Source organism: Amblyomma maculatum, chromosome 3 (assembly GCF_055883805.1).
Source record: "Amblyomma maculatum isolate TAMU_Amacu chromosome 3, ASM5588380v1, whole genome shotgun sequence".
Classification (NCBI taxonomy): domain Eukaryota; kingdom Metazoa; phylum Arthropoda; class Arachnida; order Ixodida; family Ixodidae; genus Amblyomma; species Amblyomma maculatum.
Genome location: NC_139346.1, coordinates 213,401,074 through 213,419,107, shown reverse-complemented (window position 1 = coordinate 213,419,107; position 18,034 = coordinate 213,401,074). Strand labels below are relative to the sequence as shown.

Here is an 18,034-nt window from a genome sequence, read left to right as displayed (position 1 = left end):
CCTATATTCCAACCATAAGATTAGCGAGCACAGTTCCTTCCGTTATTTTGATTCTGCAGAGTCGCAAGAACAAAAAGAACCGACAATTTCGAGCAGCTAACCTTTACTAACTGCCCAGAGGCGTGGCAGAAATACCACACTACGTCCAAATTATATACCTCAGAGCTTATTAAACCTAAGTGCTCCTTTTATAAACCCGTCCTGCCTAATTCCCTTCATCCTAGACAAAAAAATTCTGGAAAGCAATTACCTCCAAAGAAAAGGATAAATCAGTATCAATAGTGTCTCATGCAGGACAGCCTGTCCCCAGCGACGGGGTAGCGGAAACTCTTCCACTTTAAGCTGAAAACCAAGCGATAACGTCCCTCACGCTTCCTCGTATAACTATTATTATTCAAAACCAATGTAAAAGTACCAGTGATATAAACCGTTTTCTTTAGACAAGACAAAAGCGGTTAATCTTAGTCAATCCAGGTTGGGCCGGGAAACCTCGCTTGAACTCCCGCGCTTTCTGACGTCGATAAGCCTAACAGCTCGGCCTATCCGGAAGCAGCAATAAAAAAATGGCGCGTTTTATCGTTATTTGTGGCGCGGCATCTTTAACATAGCACGAACTTCATAGACCTTTCGTTTGTCGTGAACACACGACACCGTGCAGCGGTAGCGACTAATCGTTACTGAAGAAAGGCCCTGTCCCGCTTCGCTAGACGCCGCCATGTTACCATAATCCAAGCGACCCAAGGCGAACGCAATTTCGGAAAATTGGGTTCGCCCATAATGCGAGAGCAAGATTCAACACGTGACTTACGTTCTGCGTATACGCATTTCAATGCGCCAAACTCCTTCGGGTTCTCAATACTCGGGACCCCCATTGAAATTTTTCACTGCGGCACACAACGCTACCAACCGAAGGTTCGGTATTCATGCTGGCATCACTGCCTACTGGATGGCCTCCAACTGGTCCTCATCATGTTTGCGCAAGTGCAGGTACAGGGTTGAGTAGAAGATTCTCCTCGTTCTGAAACCATGGCCTTATTGCATTCTTTCTGACGTCTTGCCCTTGTCTGTTCTCCAGTCCTTCTGTCCTTCTGTCATTGTCTCTTCTCCGTGGATCGTCTACTGTTTGCGCTCACCAGTTATTTTAGGGAAATCCCCGCTTCGTAATCCATCCCGCTTGTTGGAGACCCGGCGGACTATCATAAACAATCGGAGGCCATCCACCGGAAAGTCATCAAGCGGGCTCTCGACTTCCCAGTCACCTCGTCCAACCAGAGACTTCTGGCCCTGTGCGTGGTGAACACCTTCCGGGAGCATCAAGAAGCCCACTTACTCAACTAATACATGCGTCTTGCGCAGACCACGTTCGGGAGCCTCCTCTTCGGCCGGCTACACATCAAACAAGAATATCACATTGAGGAAAGGGTGAGAGTGCCAGAACCCTGGAGACCTGCCCTCCGGGTCCGATCCCTTCCCCGCAACATGTCGAAAGGAGATCATAGCGGTCGTCGCGTACACAACACAAACACAGTAAACGGGCTTATTTCCAAAGCCTATAGCACTATCACACGCAGAGGAGATCACCATCGCCCTGGCTCTCGATATTGCAAAGTCGAAAGGCATCATGAAATCGCGAGGAGCCTGTCGGAGATATAGACTGGGACGGGCTCCCCCGCTTGCCCGGCGCATACTGCCAATCGCGTATTGCCGTTTTATTTTATATTATTTGTTTAAAAATACTGCAGTCTCGGAAGACCAAGCAGGTGGGAATAAACAGAAACAATGCAGGCCAGCTTAAAAAAAAAAAAAAAAAAAACATACTGCAGCAACGGAAGTGCCGGGTACATAACTATGAAATTAAACAGAACCTTACGCTTTGTTCGAGCATACAGCGAGTGTACGCAAACTGAAATGCACTAATAAGTAAATAGTTTTCTGGAATAAAATCCCTTACAGTAGAGATATTAATACATCGGTTGCGTCCGTCGCGCCATCTTTGCTACAAGATATCGGCGCGGCGTAATTCTTTCTCAACGGTTGGGTCCCGCAACTTCTTTCTCCACACTGGTTGTCTCTCAGCGAGCTAAACGGTGATTGTTACTGAAAAATGCTTATGAACGCAACCTAAAGGTAACATACACTCACTGAAGGCAGGAATTGATTACGGTGAAGGTAATTGCATAGTGTAAACCGTCACCACATGGGTGGGCTCACGGCTGGTTCTGCGGCTATTAAAAGAATCAAAAACATCGCATTAAGCAACCTAAAGGGGAAAACGCCCCAGGAAAGACGTCAGTAATTTATTTCAATGTTGTGATTTAATAAAGAAAATATTGCAGTCACTGGTTTCGAACATAGGTTTTAGTGCTAACATAAATGTATAGTGTTATTCCTGTGTGCCACAGAAGCGGCTGGAATTGCGGCCTTTAAATGCGCTCATATGCGTTTTTATTGAACGTACTAAAGAGGGCGTGATGAACACAACTGGCATGACCAGCGGATTACTGCAAACAGTTTCAATCTAGCAAATTATTTTATTGCGTATGCATTTTAGTTCATGTACGGCATTGTATACTCAACAGAACATATGGCTTTATTGACTTCCATTTTGTTGTGTTTTAAGTTTTTAGTGACGCACCTGGCACTTCCATTGCTGCAGTTTTCGGAGAATGGCAATGGCAATACGTAAATCTAACTCCGCATAACCTGGTTTGGGCCTCCGGTCACAAGGGGGTCCAGGAAAACAAAAAGGCCAATCAGGCCGCCCATACACTCTCTCCCCGGGCTACTCTCTGTCCTTCAAAGTCTTCTCCCAATCAGGCAATCTGGCTCTTATATTCAATGACAACACCGACTACTACAAGGAGGAGCACAGTCCATACCCGGCCTCTTGCAAAGGACTAGATCACGTTGACGAGCCCTTCCTCTTCAAAATTCTCACCCACATATTACTGAAAAGTTTTCAGAGCTGAAGTGGCTTGAGATTTCAACAAGCTTAAAGGGGTCAATTCTATGAAACGTGGCGGTGAAGAATGCGAAGTTTTTGTGCTAGCATTTGAATTGCCAATATAATTGCCAAATAAAGTGACGTAGGCATGCAGATTTCTCCGCAGGGCACCGCATCGGGCTGGAGCAGCAAAAATGACGCCATGAAAAGCGGCGCTACGCTTCAAGCGAATAAACGGTTGCTTGAAGGGAGGAAACTAACGCCACCGACAGTTATACGTCATGAGTTGCTGTTTGGCAGCATCAGACGACGGACGGCAGCACCTAGGCGAAGCGAGGGGAAACTAAAATATTGGCAACTGTGACGTCATTACGAGTTTCTCTGCACTACTTTGGTGCATTGAAGATAAGACAACTTTTAATCTGTGATTACGTCGTTTTAAAAGGTAGTGCGAAACCAGCTCACATGCCTTATCTACAGGCTTCGTACATTCGAATCGTTGTATATCGTCTAAATGTAAAAAAAAAAAATACATTCAACTTCCCTTTAAGCATTTCAACGTACTCTAAATGGCGCGTGCCAGTTTTTTGGGGAGGTGGCTGAAACGTTCCATATGGTCCGGCCTGCTAATCAAACCCATCTATTCCTCCTAACCCTAACCCAACCAGAGATGACCAGTGCGGCCTTGCTCGGCTGTCAAGACCTCACTGTCCAAAAGGCCTCTTGTGGCACGGGCAGAGGCTCTTTATTTTTTTTTCCTTTTGCATGCCTCAGCATAATATATGTCCAAAAGGCCTTGGTTCAATGGATGTGGGCACCTTTGTTTGACAATGAGGGCCAGAAATAGTGGCTCCACATACTATTGTGATGGCAAGGGCAGTAGATCCCTAACCCAGTCATCTTTCTGTAAATATTTAATGGTTAATAAATGCCTTAACCGCCACCGTCCCCATCTACTGGATTGGTCCTTTCACCAGGAGTTATCGACCAGCTTTAGCTCAGCTAGAGGACCAGCTAGCCTTGTTCTCTCTTGCAAGTCACTGGCACTTTCAACAATTAATCTGTACTCTTTAAAGTGAATTATGTTTCTTTCAATTGAGTGTAGCTCATCATTCATACATTCTCGTTATCTGGCTGCTTATTCGCTTCATTCGAAAGCTTGGGAAGGGAAGAGTGGAAAAGAAAAAAGAAGTGACGTTACCGGGGCGACTGTACGACGGCATGGAGGGCGGCAGTGGGGCTGGCAGCAGCGCAGTCAGCGTTGGCGGCGGCGCCGCAAGTTCCACTGCGCCGCCCAAGAGCGAGAACAACTTCCTCGAGGAGTCGGCCGTGCGTTTGGCTGAGCCCGAGGATTGCGCCACCCTGCTGCGCTTTGTGCACGCCCTGGCGCACTTCCACAGCATGCCCGACGCGGTGCATATCACCCTCGACCAGCTGGAGAACGCCATGTTCAAGGTAGTCCCAGTACTCCAGTCTCAAGGTTATGCACATTGTCTCTGGAAGTCAGTAAGGTCGCCAGTAAAAAGGTTGTGAAGGGCGCGCAATGTTGAACATGCATTGAAATCACTGCTTTAGACCATCAAATTTACCATATAGTTTTTAAGGTATTAGATCTATATCTATCAGAGCTTCGGCATCTCAGAATTATCTTCGCGGAGACATGAATCAGAAAAGAGAACGTAACCGATTGTTCAGTGGCAGTGAAGTTCAGTTAAGACCATAAATTCTGGCACCATGTGCAGAGCCACCCTCGCCAGCTGTGGGCTTTCTTGGCCACCATCCGGCGGCGGGACGACGCCAAGGCGTTAGTGGCGGCCGAGGAGGCACCCGCTGGCATGGTTACCTTCCATTACCGCTACTCGGCCGCGCTGGCGGGCCGCATCCTCTACATTGAGGACCTCTTCGTCTCAGACGAGTGCCGGGGCCGCGGGCTGGGCGTGGCATTACTGCGGGCTGCCTGCGAACAGGCTCTGAGGAACTGCTGCCGTGCTGTCCAATACAAGGTATACACTTTGCACGCGGCCCTGGTAGCGGGGGCCGCATTCTCAAGGTTCCAGGCTTAAAAATGCGTCAGCTGGGCAATTGCTTTGTCACTCTTTAGTATGTTTTTTTATTTGATCATAGGTGCAGACTTGGTCAAACGTCTTCATATCACATGATTTACTTTTAGACGTACACCACCATGGCATGTAAGGCGCCTCTTAACAGCATACAGTCTTTAAAAGTTAGGTTGCCCACTACTTATCTCAAAACAGCTTTCCCCGAATACTTTTAACCATGGCTATACGTACAACGCTTTGTCTAGAACGGGTATGACATACTTACAATCTTTTTCCGTTTACTTTCGCTGCTAAAGCTTTTCATCAAAAAGGCTATACTACTGATGGGCAAGACGGCTCACTTGAACGGCTCACTTACATCTGTAGAGGTGAGCGGGTCGCTCAGGAGGGGCGGGATCTTTTATATATATATATATATATATATATATATATATATATATATATATATATATATATATATATATATAGAGAGAGAGAGAGAGAGAGAGAGAGAGAGAGAGAGAAAATGCGAGCCAAAGTCAAAATGCTAAATGCCACCGCGTGACGGCCAAACTTGATTTCACCTATATATATATATATATATATATATCTATATATATATATATATATATATATATATATATATATATATATATTCTTAATTCTACTTTGAAGAAGGACGGTCCACCGTCTGAAACTGTTGGAATAAAATAGATAAAAGTTGTGTGACATCCTGTTTGAGTTTAACTCTGGCCCATTAGTAACAAGCAATCCATGTCTATATATATATATATATATATATATATATATATATATATATATATATATATATATATACATAGGTGAAATTCCTCTCCTTGTTCGAACGCCGTCAGTCAGGAGTCATTGGATGGCAGAACGGCAGCTGTCGTGTTTCTGCCGGTGCGATGCTCCTTTGTGTTTGGAGCGAACGGCAGTTGTGCGACGCGCGCGACGGGCATATGGTCATTACTTCCCTCTTCTTACCTCCCACTGACTTCTTTCACTTCTCTTCCGATCAGACGTATAATAGTTGTAGTCAGTGCTCTCTCTGTTTCCTTTTATCTTCGTCCTCGTCCTACGCGCTATTTCATCAAAAGAGTAAACTGCACGTTCGATTGTCTTTTGAGACACGGAAGACTTCGTTTTCAAATGGTGTTGTTGCACCAGCGAACAGGGCACGACCGATGAGTGTCGTGAGACATCGTGGCATCGGGTGTCATACTATATACGCATAAAGAGCCAAAGGGATTGCCGCGGACGAGTACGAGTACAGGTCCCCACTCGTCGGCATGGAACGAAACGACAAAAACTTCAAGACAAAAAAAAAAAAATAGTGAGGGCACCAGCAGCAGTGCGCCCGCGTTACCCGCAGGAAAATCCGAAGGCCATGGGTTGGTTATGACACTGACAAGGAAGGGCGGTATAGATGCTTTTTCGCTTTGCGTTTTGAAAAATCTCACCCGGCTCGGACAGACAAGGCTCACTGAACGAGAGAGAACCGGCTTTTCAAAAGAACCGCCGTTACAGCCTTCTAGCAGATCTCCATCCATAGTCATAATCATCCTCAGCCTGACTATACCAACTGCAGGGCGAAAACCTCTCACACATTCCTCCAATTAACCCGGTCCTGTCCATCTATAGTACAAAAGCAAAAGAACCACCTCACTCGCTCTCCAAAAGAACGGCGCACTCTGCTCAAAATATAGCCGAGGGCGAGGATATTATTGCGAATTTTGCGAAAAAGGGCAGGAGGTTGCTTTCTCGCATCGCTAATAGATGGCGCGGAAGTCGCACCCGCCTGTGACGGAAAGGTTCACTGAACGAGAGAACCAGCAACAAGCTCTCCGAAAGGTACGACGGCTCCGACCGCTCCGATGGCTCCGACCGCTCCGGCCGCTACGGCTCCGACCGCTCCGTATTCGACGGCTCCGGCGGATCCGGCTCCGACTTTGCGGAACCAAATGGCTTACCCGCTCTTTGAAAGGAGCGGCTCCGAAGATTTGGCTCACTCCGGAGCGACTCATCCCTAGGCTATACTGTCACCAGATGGCCTTGATCGCTTGGATCTCGTAGTGTCACTGGAAATGTATCTCTGCGAACTGGTCAACGCTTGTACTGTCCTCTTCCTCCTTTGTATGTTGTTAGGGTGGCGTTAGAGTAACGTAATGAACTATCTAGATCGACTAGCCCGATCTACTACCTTCCATTAGCCAGCTCTTTGGGCAACTTCTATTGCCATATTGGTGCGAGCTGTGCAACGCGGTTGCCGATTGCTCCTCTGTGGTTATTCGTCTGAGAGTGTTATTGCATACCCACAATATGCGGTTGAGGTTCGCATCTTGTCCGCATGTTTTTTATTCTGATGAGTATAGTTCCGGGTGAATTTCAGCTCACATTGCTGTACTTAAAAATGTGTGTGTTGAGAACTGCGGGAGAGTTTGTGCTTTGTCTTGTGTGAACGTCGGACTAGGAACAGGGCATTCCGTTCTGCCCCTTTGATAGCGAGCTGCGACTTCAATAACAACTGATCTTGCCCGGATAGCGAGTCCTTACTAGGTACCTTACCTACTTTACCTGTTTATTTCCTGGGAGGCTTGAGTGTGCGTGCTGGGGTCCATAATATTTTGTTTGCAGCCTCAGGGAGTATTTACTAGTGTTACTAGTGTTACTAGTTACTAGGCTAGGTACCTTACCTACTTTACCTGTTCATTTCCTGGGAGGCTTGAGTGTGCGTGCTGGGGTCCATAATATTTTGTTTGCAGCCTCAGGGAGTATTTACTAGTGTTACTAGTGTTACTAGTTACTAGGCTAGGTACCTTACCTACTTTACCTGTTCATTTCCTGGGAGGCTTGAGTGTGCGTGCTGGGGTCCATAATATTTTGTTTGCAGCCTCAGGGAGTATTTTCGTACTAGATTTAGAGCTGGGGGTTGTACTTTACCTTTTATGAAGTTATTAGGGCAACGCCAATGCTATGACTGCTCCTTCTCCTCCCTCCGCACCTTTCGCTGGTGTGGTCGCAGCTTCTATTATTTCTACATTGCGGTTAGTGACAGAGACAACATACGCCTCTTTGTGCTTGTATTTGGCAGCGTCAACATACAGCACTGACGTTGTATTTATAAGTCTATTGCATAGATTTGTCGCATGGACTTTTCTCCTAGCTGCTGGTGTTGCTCGAGGAGTGCATGTTTATGTCTCCATCGAGATCTATGAATCGAGATGAGTTCTACTTATATTTACATTGGCTCTTCCCAGAATTATCTGCCTGCTGCAGCTTTGGAGTCGTTCTACCAGCCCTGTCAACTTCGCCTCAATGAGGTCTTTAGTCATATCTATTATTTCTATCTCAGGGAGCCTGGCTGTTGGGGTGTTAAATGTTAGTTTGAGGGCAGTTTTGTATGCTCTGCTTATTAGAGAATCTACTTTTCTTAATTCTTTTTTGTAAGTCTACGATATGGGAGTGCGTAGCACAATCACGACTGAGCGCGAACGCTTATACTAAAGTGTCACAGGATCCTTTCATTCTAAGCTTATTTCTACCGCGCCTTTTCTTCTGCCGTAAGTTCCTAGCGTAGGGCAATGAGAGTAGCGATGAAGCACACCCGGTTCTAATGTACGCGCAGTTGCCAGAATTAGATCTACTATTTCAGTTTGCTTAGGTTTATGAGCCATTTGTCTTTTACTTCGACAAGTCGGTTTTCCTGCTTTGGCATCGTAGTGGGCAGCAGCAACTTGGTTCACACCCAAAGGCTCCTTAATATAGGATTCAGTTTCCGAGGTCAGGATAATTGTGGTCGCTAAATACACGAGAAGGTAGTAGAAGGAGAGTATCTGATAACTATGAAGCGGTTCTTTTTTTTGTGTCATGCATGGAAAATGTCCCAATGAGTTGTTGCACTTATACGGATGCGGACGTTGAAACCAAGTTCTGTGCATATATGCAGTCGTGCTAGACGCAGTGTGCAACCTCTATGTTCATCATCAGCATAATCATCATAATCATCATCATTTATTGATCCCCTAAAGGTCTCATTAGAGACATTACTTAAGGGGAAAGACGACGATGAAAACATATATTCACATATAAGCATAAACAAGTAAACGTAAAAACACTGATGTTGAATAACAGTAACACATTGAGGAGAAAACGTCATGTGATTAAAAAAACTCAAACGAAAATAAGAACGAACCAAACGACAATAAAGAAAACAAAAACAAAACGATAAATGTAAAAATAACAACAGCACCTTTTCTGGATTTTGTTTAGATCGGCTTGTAAAATTTACTGATCGTTATATTTGTGAATGCGCCGATAAAGGCGCAATCGCCCGCAAAGAGGCGGATGGTTGACGTAATCCCAGATGTCAGGTCACTGGTAAAAATTACGAACAGAAGAGTAGCAAGAACTACTCCAGAGATAACTTCAGTAGTTTCGGATGCGTGACTGGCGATGACGGTGAACTGTGAAGGGTTAGTCACAAAGCAGCGGATTCCGGATAGAATTAGAGGGTCGAGTGATAGTCATGCGAGTTTACGCTGGAGATGATGGTGAGGGACGAGGTCAAATGCTTTCGAGAAATCGAAGTACATGACGCCTGTTTGAGGCAATGAATCTAGATAAGATGAAGATCGGTTGTTAATTCAAAAAAGTTTTGTTTCGCACGAGTTCTGTCCTGAAATCATGCTATTTGGGAAAGAAGAAAGAGTTATGAACGAGGTGAGTTGCGATATGGGAGTAGAGTATATGCTCGAAGAGTTTACATGAAAGGAATGACTAGTGATAAAGGACGACAATTCGAAGGGTCAGTACGGTCTGGTAAAACTTTGCTTAATTTCCAGTCGTCCGGAATTTGATTGGTGCCAAGGCACTGAGAAGAGATGAGTGGTAGAATTTGGGTTGCAATCTGTTTTGTTGCTTTGAGTATTTTCGTAGGAATCAGGTGCGGATAATGTAGATGGCTTGAGACTGTCAATGAGCTTTGATGTTTGTAATGGTAACAGGGCATTGAAGTGAACTTTCGGTTCGGCAAACTAGAGCCGTTTTCCGCAGGTTTACGAGTGAAACAGAGGTTAAGTACAAATTCATTGAGTCGGAATGCTCGGAAAGCGGAACGTGCGTGCCTCCTCAGCGGCGTGTTGTTGGAGATGCTTTTATTTGGAATTAGCTTATTCCAAAACTTCTCGGGGTTAACGCGCAGTATATGTAGAAGATTATTGCTGTAAAATTTTCTTTAGGATGGCCGTAATAGCGTAGTGTATTGGAAAAGGCACAGAAAATATTTGTCCCATTTAGCAAGTGATCCGTAGTTTTTGGCGTCGTGAAAAAGGCGGTTCTTTTTACATGATAATTTTCGCAATGCATTAAAATGCCGTAGTTTTGTGGCATCTCCGCGGATGCCGATAAGTGAAATGTAAGCTCTCTCAGATGCGAATATGAGTTCAGAAACAAGCGCGCTTTGCGTTCTGTTGGCTTCTACTTGGCTCGACTTCCCAAGACGCGCATAACGAAGATAGCTGGTATTGTTTGTTGGTTGCAGGAATGAAGGGACAGTTTCCTGATGTTATATTGAAGAGTAAGAAAGGCTGAGGTTGCGACTAGGAAAATTTATCTTCTTGCGCGTCACGAACTGCAAGCTGGTGATTGATGCATCGCAGGTGCACAAGGACAACGCAAGGGCCCAGCGGCTCTACGTCAAACACGGCGCGGTGGACCTCAGTGAGGCGGGGTGTGTGAGCCTGTTCCACTTCGACAGAGACAGCCGCTACCCGCCGATAGAGGAGAAAGTCAAATCCCGCTGAAAAGTCCCCACTAATTGCAGAGCCCTCGGATGGACACGGCTGCGAGCCTGAAAAAAAAAAAAAAATTAAGCGCCTGAAAAACAAAAAAGGAAAAAAGAAAGAGCGTTCTATTTAGGCTAACTTCAGCTGCGCAACTGCCATTTTTTAAAAGGCCTGTAGAATAAAGTCCGCCACTACAGCTTCGCGGAAAAATAAATGGCTTAAGGGCATACATGATTTTGCAGCGAATTAATTATCGCGACTATGGAGTCGCGGGCACCGTCAACTACAAGAGGGAACACGTGATGCAGTATCTGCCGTCAATGGTAAAGTGATTGTACGTCATAGGTGGTACCATGGTTAAGCCATAATAAAACCTCTGGCTCGTTGAAGGTCAAGCGGCCTACCAGGTTGACCCTGGCTGATACATAACGTATTGAATTTTTCGGTTCAAATCGGATGGCACTGTTAGCGCCAGAGATAGTCCCGATTGCGTGCTTTCATTGACACACCTGTATGGTTTCAGCGGTCGCAGTCGCCGTTTCAGCAATTTAATACTGCTCAATAATGGATGCGCCTCACAAACCGCTGTTCTCTAAGCATTACAGCGTACCTCGTGGTTTTTAAAGCTTGAAATAATTGTTCGGTAATGCGATAGCGTTAGGGACCTCGTTCTCCATATAATCCGGCCTCGGTGTCGAAGTCGGCAGCAAAAAAGTAGGAGCATGCGTCTGGTGGCTGGTATTTCACTGGTTGGGCGGCCTTTCACATCTGTAAGTTAGTGGGTATGTATGCGATAATAAGGATCTCAATTAAGGGGTTGGCGTTTAAGCTATAACAAAGTGCACATGCGTGAATGAGGATCCGTAAAGGGATATATACATCATAGCCTTAACCCTTTGAGGGTCGAATTAAAAAAAAAAACTTATCCAGGGGTCAAATTACATTATTGCGGATTTTGAAAGTTCAATATGAGTAAAGTCAAGGAAAACTCGTAGAAAAATATTAGGAATCGTATTTTGGAGTTAATATTGCTTCACACTGCAAACTCAGGAACCTCAGGAAACCTAGTAAACAAGGAGAGCAAGAATACCTCGTGAGCGTCGATGATAAACAAGCTAACAGCAGCCCCAATAAAGATGGTAATCGGTTTCTGCGGCCCCTGTACCGGCACTGGTCATAAGGCTAAATATCAAGTTGCGCGCTTCCGTTGCGATCAAGGAGAGGTGGGGGGGGGGGGGGGGGGCGGTAACAGAAACAATGCAATGGCTTTGCCGCAGACCGGGCCACAAGCTGCATCTAGGAATCAGTTCTGTTCATTCCCTGCACGGAAGCGACCATAAAGATAGAAATCAAGTTTCGCGCCTCCGTGTCGATCACGTGGCGAAATCGAAACCACGATAGGGCGGCGGCGTTTCCGCAGTCCGGCGACAGCTAAGAATCACGTCTGTCTACGCAAGACAGCGCAATAATTTCAAGCGCTTCTTCTAAGTCCTAGGAGGTGCAGCACCTCTCAGTGAGCATGCATCGTCATTAGGGCGCGAAATTTCAAACAGAGGATTGAAACTGTACCGGTACGGCCCCTTGCGCGACGGAAAACCACCGCCGTACATTTACGGCAAAAACCCTCAAGGGGTTAAAGGCGGACCTTTATTGTCCCCTAAGTGAATCAGCATAAAGCTCTTTCGAGGAGCAGGCTTAGAATGTGGCGGCGTATTGACGGCAAATAATAACTTACGATAAAAGTACGATCCGAATACGATGCAGGGTACTTTGAGCTCTACCAGCCTGAACAACTGTGTTTGGTTACAGTGCAAGGGGTTTACCGCGAATTCGCGTGCCTGAACCATGCCCTCTATCGCTCCATATTTTGCCGTCTTTGGAAGCCGATAGGGTAGCATTAATCTATCTGGCTCTCTCTATTGCATTTCACTTTATGCAATCTAATACAATTGACTCTCAATAACTCGAACTAGAAGCGGGTCGCAAAATGCATTCTGATTACACGGAATTAATCACTACGCCGAAGGAAGTACGAATCGACGAGGTTCCACTGTAGCGCTACGCAGCAATAGATAGCTGTGGTGCCACCGCAAAGCCCGGCGTAAACAAATTTAAGGCTATGAGAAATCATACAGCATTTCTAAACACATGACACGTGGCGTATGCACTGTGCTCTTCTCTAATCACTATGGCCGTAAAACAAAGGGTCCTGTCGTGACGCTGGGGCTATGGCGACCCGGCCTTCACTTGGTAGCGTGCAGAGACTCCGGGTTGAAGAAGGACTGAATCTTCGAAGTTGGTAAAATATGTACAAGCAGGTTTAATGGCACTTTGAGAAACTTATTTACAGGATTATTTACACGAAAAAGAAGGGTACATCAGCAAAATGGCAAGCGTTAAGAGTTCATAGCGAGAAGCGACTGGATGAGCCGTTTACCCAGGGCCCAGAGCGACATTTCGTGCTCTGCAGCGTCCTTAAAAACCCCCTATGTCCAGCCCCTCTCTGAAGATGCTGACCAACCAAATCCAGGGCACGCCCCTCAGGTATCGGCATCCAATCGAACACATCACTGCACTGATGGTCTGAAGCACTGACTGGTCCGGCATTCATTCGTTGGGCGTGATCACTTGTTGGCGGGAAAAGCTTGGGAACGGCGAGGAGGTACATTTCTATTCTTCAGCAAAGAAACCACAGGCTGGTTCTGACAAGGGGTTTTACTTCTCAGAAACCCGAGTGCACGTGGCGCCGCATAGGGCTCCCAACATGGTCCCTTTTCGACAATTGCAAATCTTTCCTGCATTCCCGGGAAATCACTTAATGGCCGTATGAGTCATGCTCCTTTCTTGTCCTGCACGTCAGCGGACATGTCACTCTGTCGTCTCCTTTGGATAGGAGGCATTCATCACTGGAGGATAGCACTTCTCGACTGGTAGGGTGAACAAAAGAAAGAAAGCACTTCCTGCTATTTCCCGCAGGGGGACGTTTCTTTGTGTTTTTCCAGACGTTCTCTTGACAGGGTCAATTTGGCATTTGCAGGTTGTCCACAAAGCAAAACATGCTTACAAAACAGGATTCCTGGAAACAGGCTCACTTAGAGCCATTGGACCATCACCACATATTCACAAAACTTATCCATGCCCACAGGCGAACAATAGAGCGCGCAATTGCGGATGCTTGGTCGTAACAGCCTCCTCCCCCGCCAGAAGAGTCTCGGAGGGCAGCAGTCCCAGCTGCTGCATGAAGAGACGACTTAATGGCCTGCACGTGAACGCTTGAAGCTCGCTGTTGCTTGTCGCGTTGTCTTGATTGTTGTAGGCCAAATTGCTCGAGCTGTCTGAAACTCAACCACATGTCGAAGCAAGCACTCGGCTCCCGTCTGAAGAGACCAGGTCAAAAGAAAACTGCCATTGTTGTTCGAGAAAAGCCCACTCTCAAGACGTTCAGGACCCACGTATTCCTAGAAAACCAAACGTGCTGCTTTACATAGTCACACATATACAAGCGCACGAAAAAAAAAAAAACCTGATTATCAATTTGGATACATGGTGAGGAACATCTCGGACCGCTTAGAAAGAGCGGCTAAGCGCGTCCGCATTCCCATTTAACTTCCCCTTTTTGTATCTTATTTCAAAATTGTACTGCTGTAAAATCAAGCTCCACCTAAGAAGGCGACTGTTCTTCGATGTCGCAGTTTGCAGCCAAGCCAGGGGACAATGGTCCGTCTCTACGGTGAATTTGGCCCCTCCAAGATAGCACTGCAATTTTTGAATGGCCCATACAATGCAAGCGCACTCTTTCTCTGACGCGCAATAAGCCCTCTCTCTAGAACTCAGTTTTCTGCTCAAGTAGAGCACGGGGTGCTCATTACCGTCGTCATCTCTCTGGCAGAGAACAGCACCTAGCCCTCGATCACTGGCATCACACTGGACCGTGAATTCTCGGTCATAGTCTGGAGCTCGCAATACCGGACGGCTAATCAGCACAGCCTTCAGGTTTACGAAGGAGGCTTCCTTTTGTTCGTCCCAGACTACATTTGTCGGTTCTGTCTTGCGGAGAGCGTCGGTCAGAGGGCTAGCCAAAGCTGAATAGTTAGGGATGTAGTGATTGTAGTACCCAGTCAGACCCAGGAATGCTCGAATTTCCGTCTTCGTGCTCGGCCGCGGGTAGTCTGCTACCGCAGAAATCTTAATCTCGCTGGGTTTCCTGAAACCTTGACCTACATTGTGACCCAAGTAGTCCACGGTCGCCCTTGCCAGGCAACATTTCTCGGCCTTTACGGTTAGTCCAGCTTGACGCAAAAGGCTCAGTACAGCTCTTAGATGTACCATATGGTCCGCCCATGAGTCGGAAAAAACCGCAATGTCATCTAAATAAGGCACCGCGAATGTTTCACACCCATTTAAAACCCTATCCATGAGTCGGGAAAAACAAAATGGAGCATTTTTGAGCCCGAAACTCATCATTGTTGGCTGGTAGCTGCCCGTCGGAGTGACGAAAGCCGCGTATCTGCTGGCGCGTTCAGTGAGCGGTACTTGCCAGTATCCTCGAGTAAGGTCCAGCGTAGTCACATATGCCGCTCTACTGACCTGTTCTACTCTCTCCTCAATATTCGGAATAGGATACACTTGATCCCTGGTGAGAGAATTTAGCTTTCGGTAGTCTACCACAGGCCTAGGGTCTTTACCTGGAGCTTCTACTAAGATCATAGGCGAAGCATAATCGCTTTCCGAGGGTTTTATTACTCCCAATTCCAGCATGCGAGTTACTTCCCTATCCAGAATTTCTTTTTGCCTTGGAGAAAATCGGTAGCACCTTGATCGCACTGGCACGTCTGAAGTCAGCTCAATATCGTGCTCAGTCAAATCAGTTCTGCCTGGCCTGTCCACGAAGCAGGCCTCAAACTCTGTTATTATCTCGCCCAGATCGGACAGCTGGGATTTCTTTAGTTCTCCTCTCTGCTCCGTCTTTTTGAGAAGCTCCTGAGCGTTGCTTCCTTTTCCGCTGAGGCAAATCAAGTTGTCCCCCATCTCCTCGGGAAGGTTTAACGTTAGATTTACCACGGTTTGCTCCATAGCGAAGTCCTCTCGGTTTTCACTTAAAAGTCTCGTTAGATTACTAGACGCTGGCGGCAAGAGGTTACTCCCAAGGACGTCCTCATTCCGCGTCTCATCAAGCTCACTTTCAAGTTGACTTATTTGAGATGCCTTGCTCTCAAAGTTTTCTGACCCACTGTCTTCCGCATCGACCACTGTTTTAGCTGTCGTTTCCTCCGCGGTGGATTTTTCTGGAATTAGCAGTGTAGCTAGTTCTCGCGCCTTTGAACGTGTTAAGGCTGGCACAACTCTGTCTCCGAACAGGATGCCCCTCTTTCGCAGTAGCATGTCCGATTTGTTGGAAAACAAATACGGATAGCTTTTAGGAAGCTTTCCTGAAACGGCAGCCTCGGTTGTTAACTTGCCGAAAGGGCCCTCGATGACCACGTTCGCGATTGGCAAGCACACACTCTGTTCCTCCACTACCTGGCGGATCCACGCACACTGTCCTGTATAGTCGGAAGGCGACACATACGCCGGATGGACAACATCCATCGTTGCGGCCGAATCGCGCAGTACCTTGCAAGGCTTCCCGTTGACTACTAGGTCATGCAGGTAGGGTTCTAAAAGCTGCATATTTTCATCGCAGTCCCTGACATACGAGAAAGCAATCTTTTCTTTCCGGCAGTTGACGGCAATGTGACCCTGCTCATTACACCTAAAGCATGTGAGCGGCTTCCTAGCCTCAAGCTTTTTCTTTGTGTTCTGCGCGTTGGTCACTTCCCCACTTTTCTCACTGCCGTCCTTTCTAGGGCGTTTGCCTGAAGAAGCCTTCCTTTCTTCGTTTGCAAATCTAGCAAAGTGCCTTTTCTGACGGTTATTTACACTGAACTTGGGATTGCGGAGCCTATCTACTGCTGGGTTGCTGAATTGTCGGCGCGAAGCGTACTCCTCGATGAGTTCGGCAGCTTCAGTTGCCGACTTAATTTCGCCTCGGTCCTGTAACCAATTTCTTTCTTTTTCTGGGAGGCAGCTATAAAACTGCTCCAAAAGAATTCGCTCGACTACAGCGTCCCTATCACGGTAGGAATCAGTGCTCTTTAGCCACTCGCCCAAATTTACTCTTAAATTGTACAGGAATTCAGGGTAACTCTCGTCCCTGGACTTAGTAGCGTTCCGAAAACGTTGTCTGAACGCCTCGGCGCTAAGCCTATACTTTCTCAGAAGGCAAGCTTTGACCTTCTCGTAGTTGTCCGCGTCCTCCTTGCTTAGCCGCGCGACAACCTCCGCTGCCTCGCAGGGCAGAACCGTCAATAATCTCTGAGACCACGTGTCTCGCTGGAAGGACAGTTTTTCGCAAGTTCGCTCAAAGTTAGCCAGATACAGACCGATATCCCCTGATATCACATATGGCTGCATGTACTTTGACATCTTGAAATCTGCCTCCTTGTTGAGACGAGGTACCGCTAGCTGGGGACAATCGCCCGACCTCTTGCTCAACTCTAGTTCTAATTTCCGGAGCTCAATTTCTAGCTCCAGCCTTTTTGCTTCTCTTTCAATTTCACGCTCTTTCTGCTGTCTGAGCTGTTCCTTTTTTTGACCGATGAGGTTCCATGCTTCACTGAGCTCCTCATCATCGGTTCCCAGATCAATGATTGCCTTTATAATCAAGGGTTTTCGTGCCAAACCACTTGTATCAATTCCCAATTCCTCACACAATTGCAACAGTTCCGGTTTCTGCAGCTTTTGTAGGTCCATGATCGCTCCGAGTGTCGGCTACTTCCAAAACAACTGTGCAAACTACCAAACCTAAAGGCGTTTCAACACTTTTTACCAGTTCTAAAATCTAACCCTGTTCTAGAACCTGGTCCACATCAGAAGAAAAGCCAAGCACTCACCCACACATGCGATCGATGTTCCGAGCTGCTCTCTTGTTGGCCGATTGTTGCGCCTGCTTGTTGCTTGAGATGCCACCTCCGATCACCAGATGTTGTGGCTTGTAGCTTCAGATCCACCTCCAATCACCAGATGTTGTGGCTTGTAGATTCAGATCCACCTCCAATCACCAGATGTTGTGGCTTGTAGATTCAGATCCCAACGCTGGTCACCAGTGTTGGGGCTTGTAGATTCAGATCCTACCGCTGATCACCAGTTGTCGTGACGCTGGGGCTATGGCGACCCGGCCTTCACTTGGTAGCGTGCAGAGACTCCGG

At 46.8% G+C, this 18,034-nt stretch overlaps 1 protein-coding gene across 1 annotated transcript; it reads left to right on the top strand.

Moving 5' to 3' along the window:
* Positions 1-4,165: 4,165 nt before the first annotated feature.
* LOC146197648 (diamine acetyltransferase 1-like) lies at positions 4,166-10,839 on the top strand. Its single transcript, XM_084597219.1, has 3 exons — positions 4,166-4,399; positions 4,687-4,947; positions 10,662-10,839. Exons 1-3 carry the CDS (start codon positions 4,166-4,168, stop codon positions 10,803-10,805), a joined length of 639 nt encoding a protein of 212 aa, XP_084453345.1. The 3' UTR covers positions 10,806-10,839.
* Positions 10,840-18,034: the final 7,195 nt, after the last annotated feature.

Coding starts and splice junctions, on each gene's coding strand:
- LOC146197648 (XM_084597219.1), top strand. CDS start 4,166: ATGGAGGGCGGCAGTGGGGCTGGCAGCAGCGCAGTCAGCGTTGGCGGC. Junction 4,400..4,686: donor TGGAGAACGCCATGTTCAAG/GTAGTCCCAGTA, acceptor CACCATGTGCAG/AGCCACCCTCGCCAGCTGTG. Junction 4,948..10,661: donor GCCGTGCTGTCCAATACAAG/GTATACACTTTG, acceptor GATGCATCGCAG/GTGCACAAGGACAACGCAAG.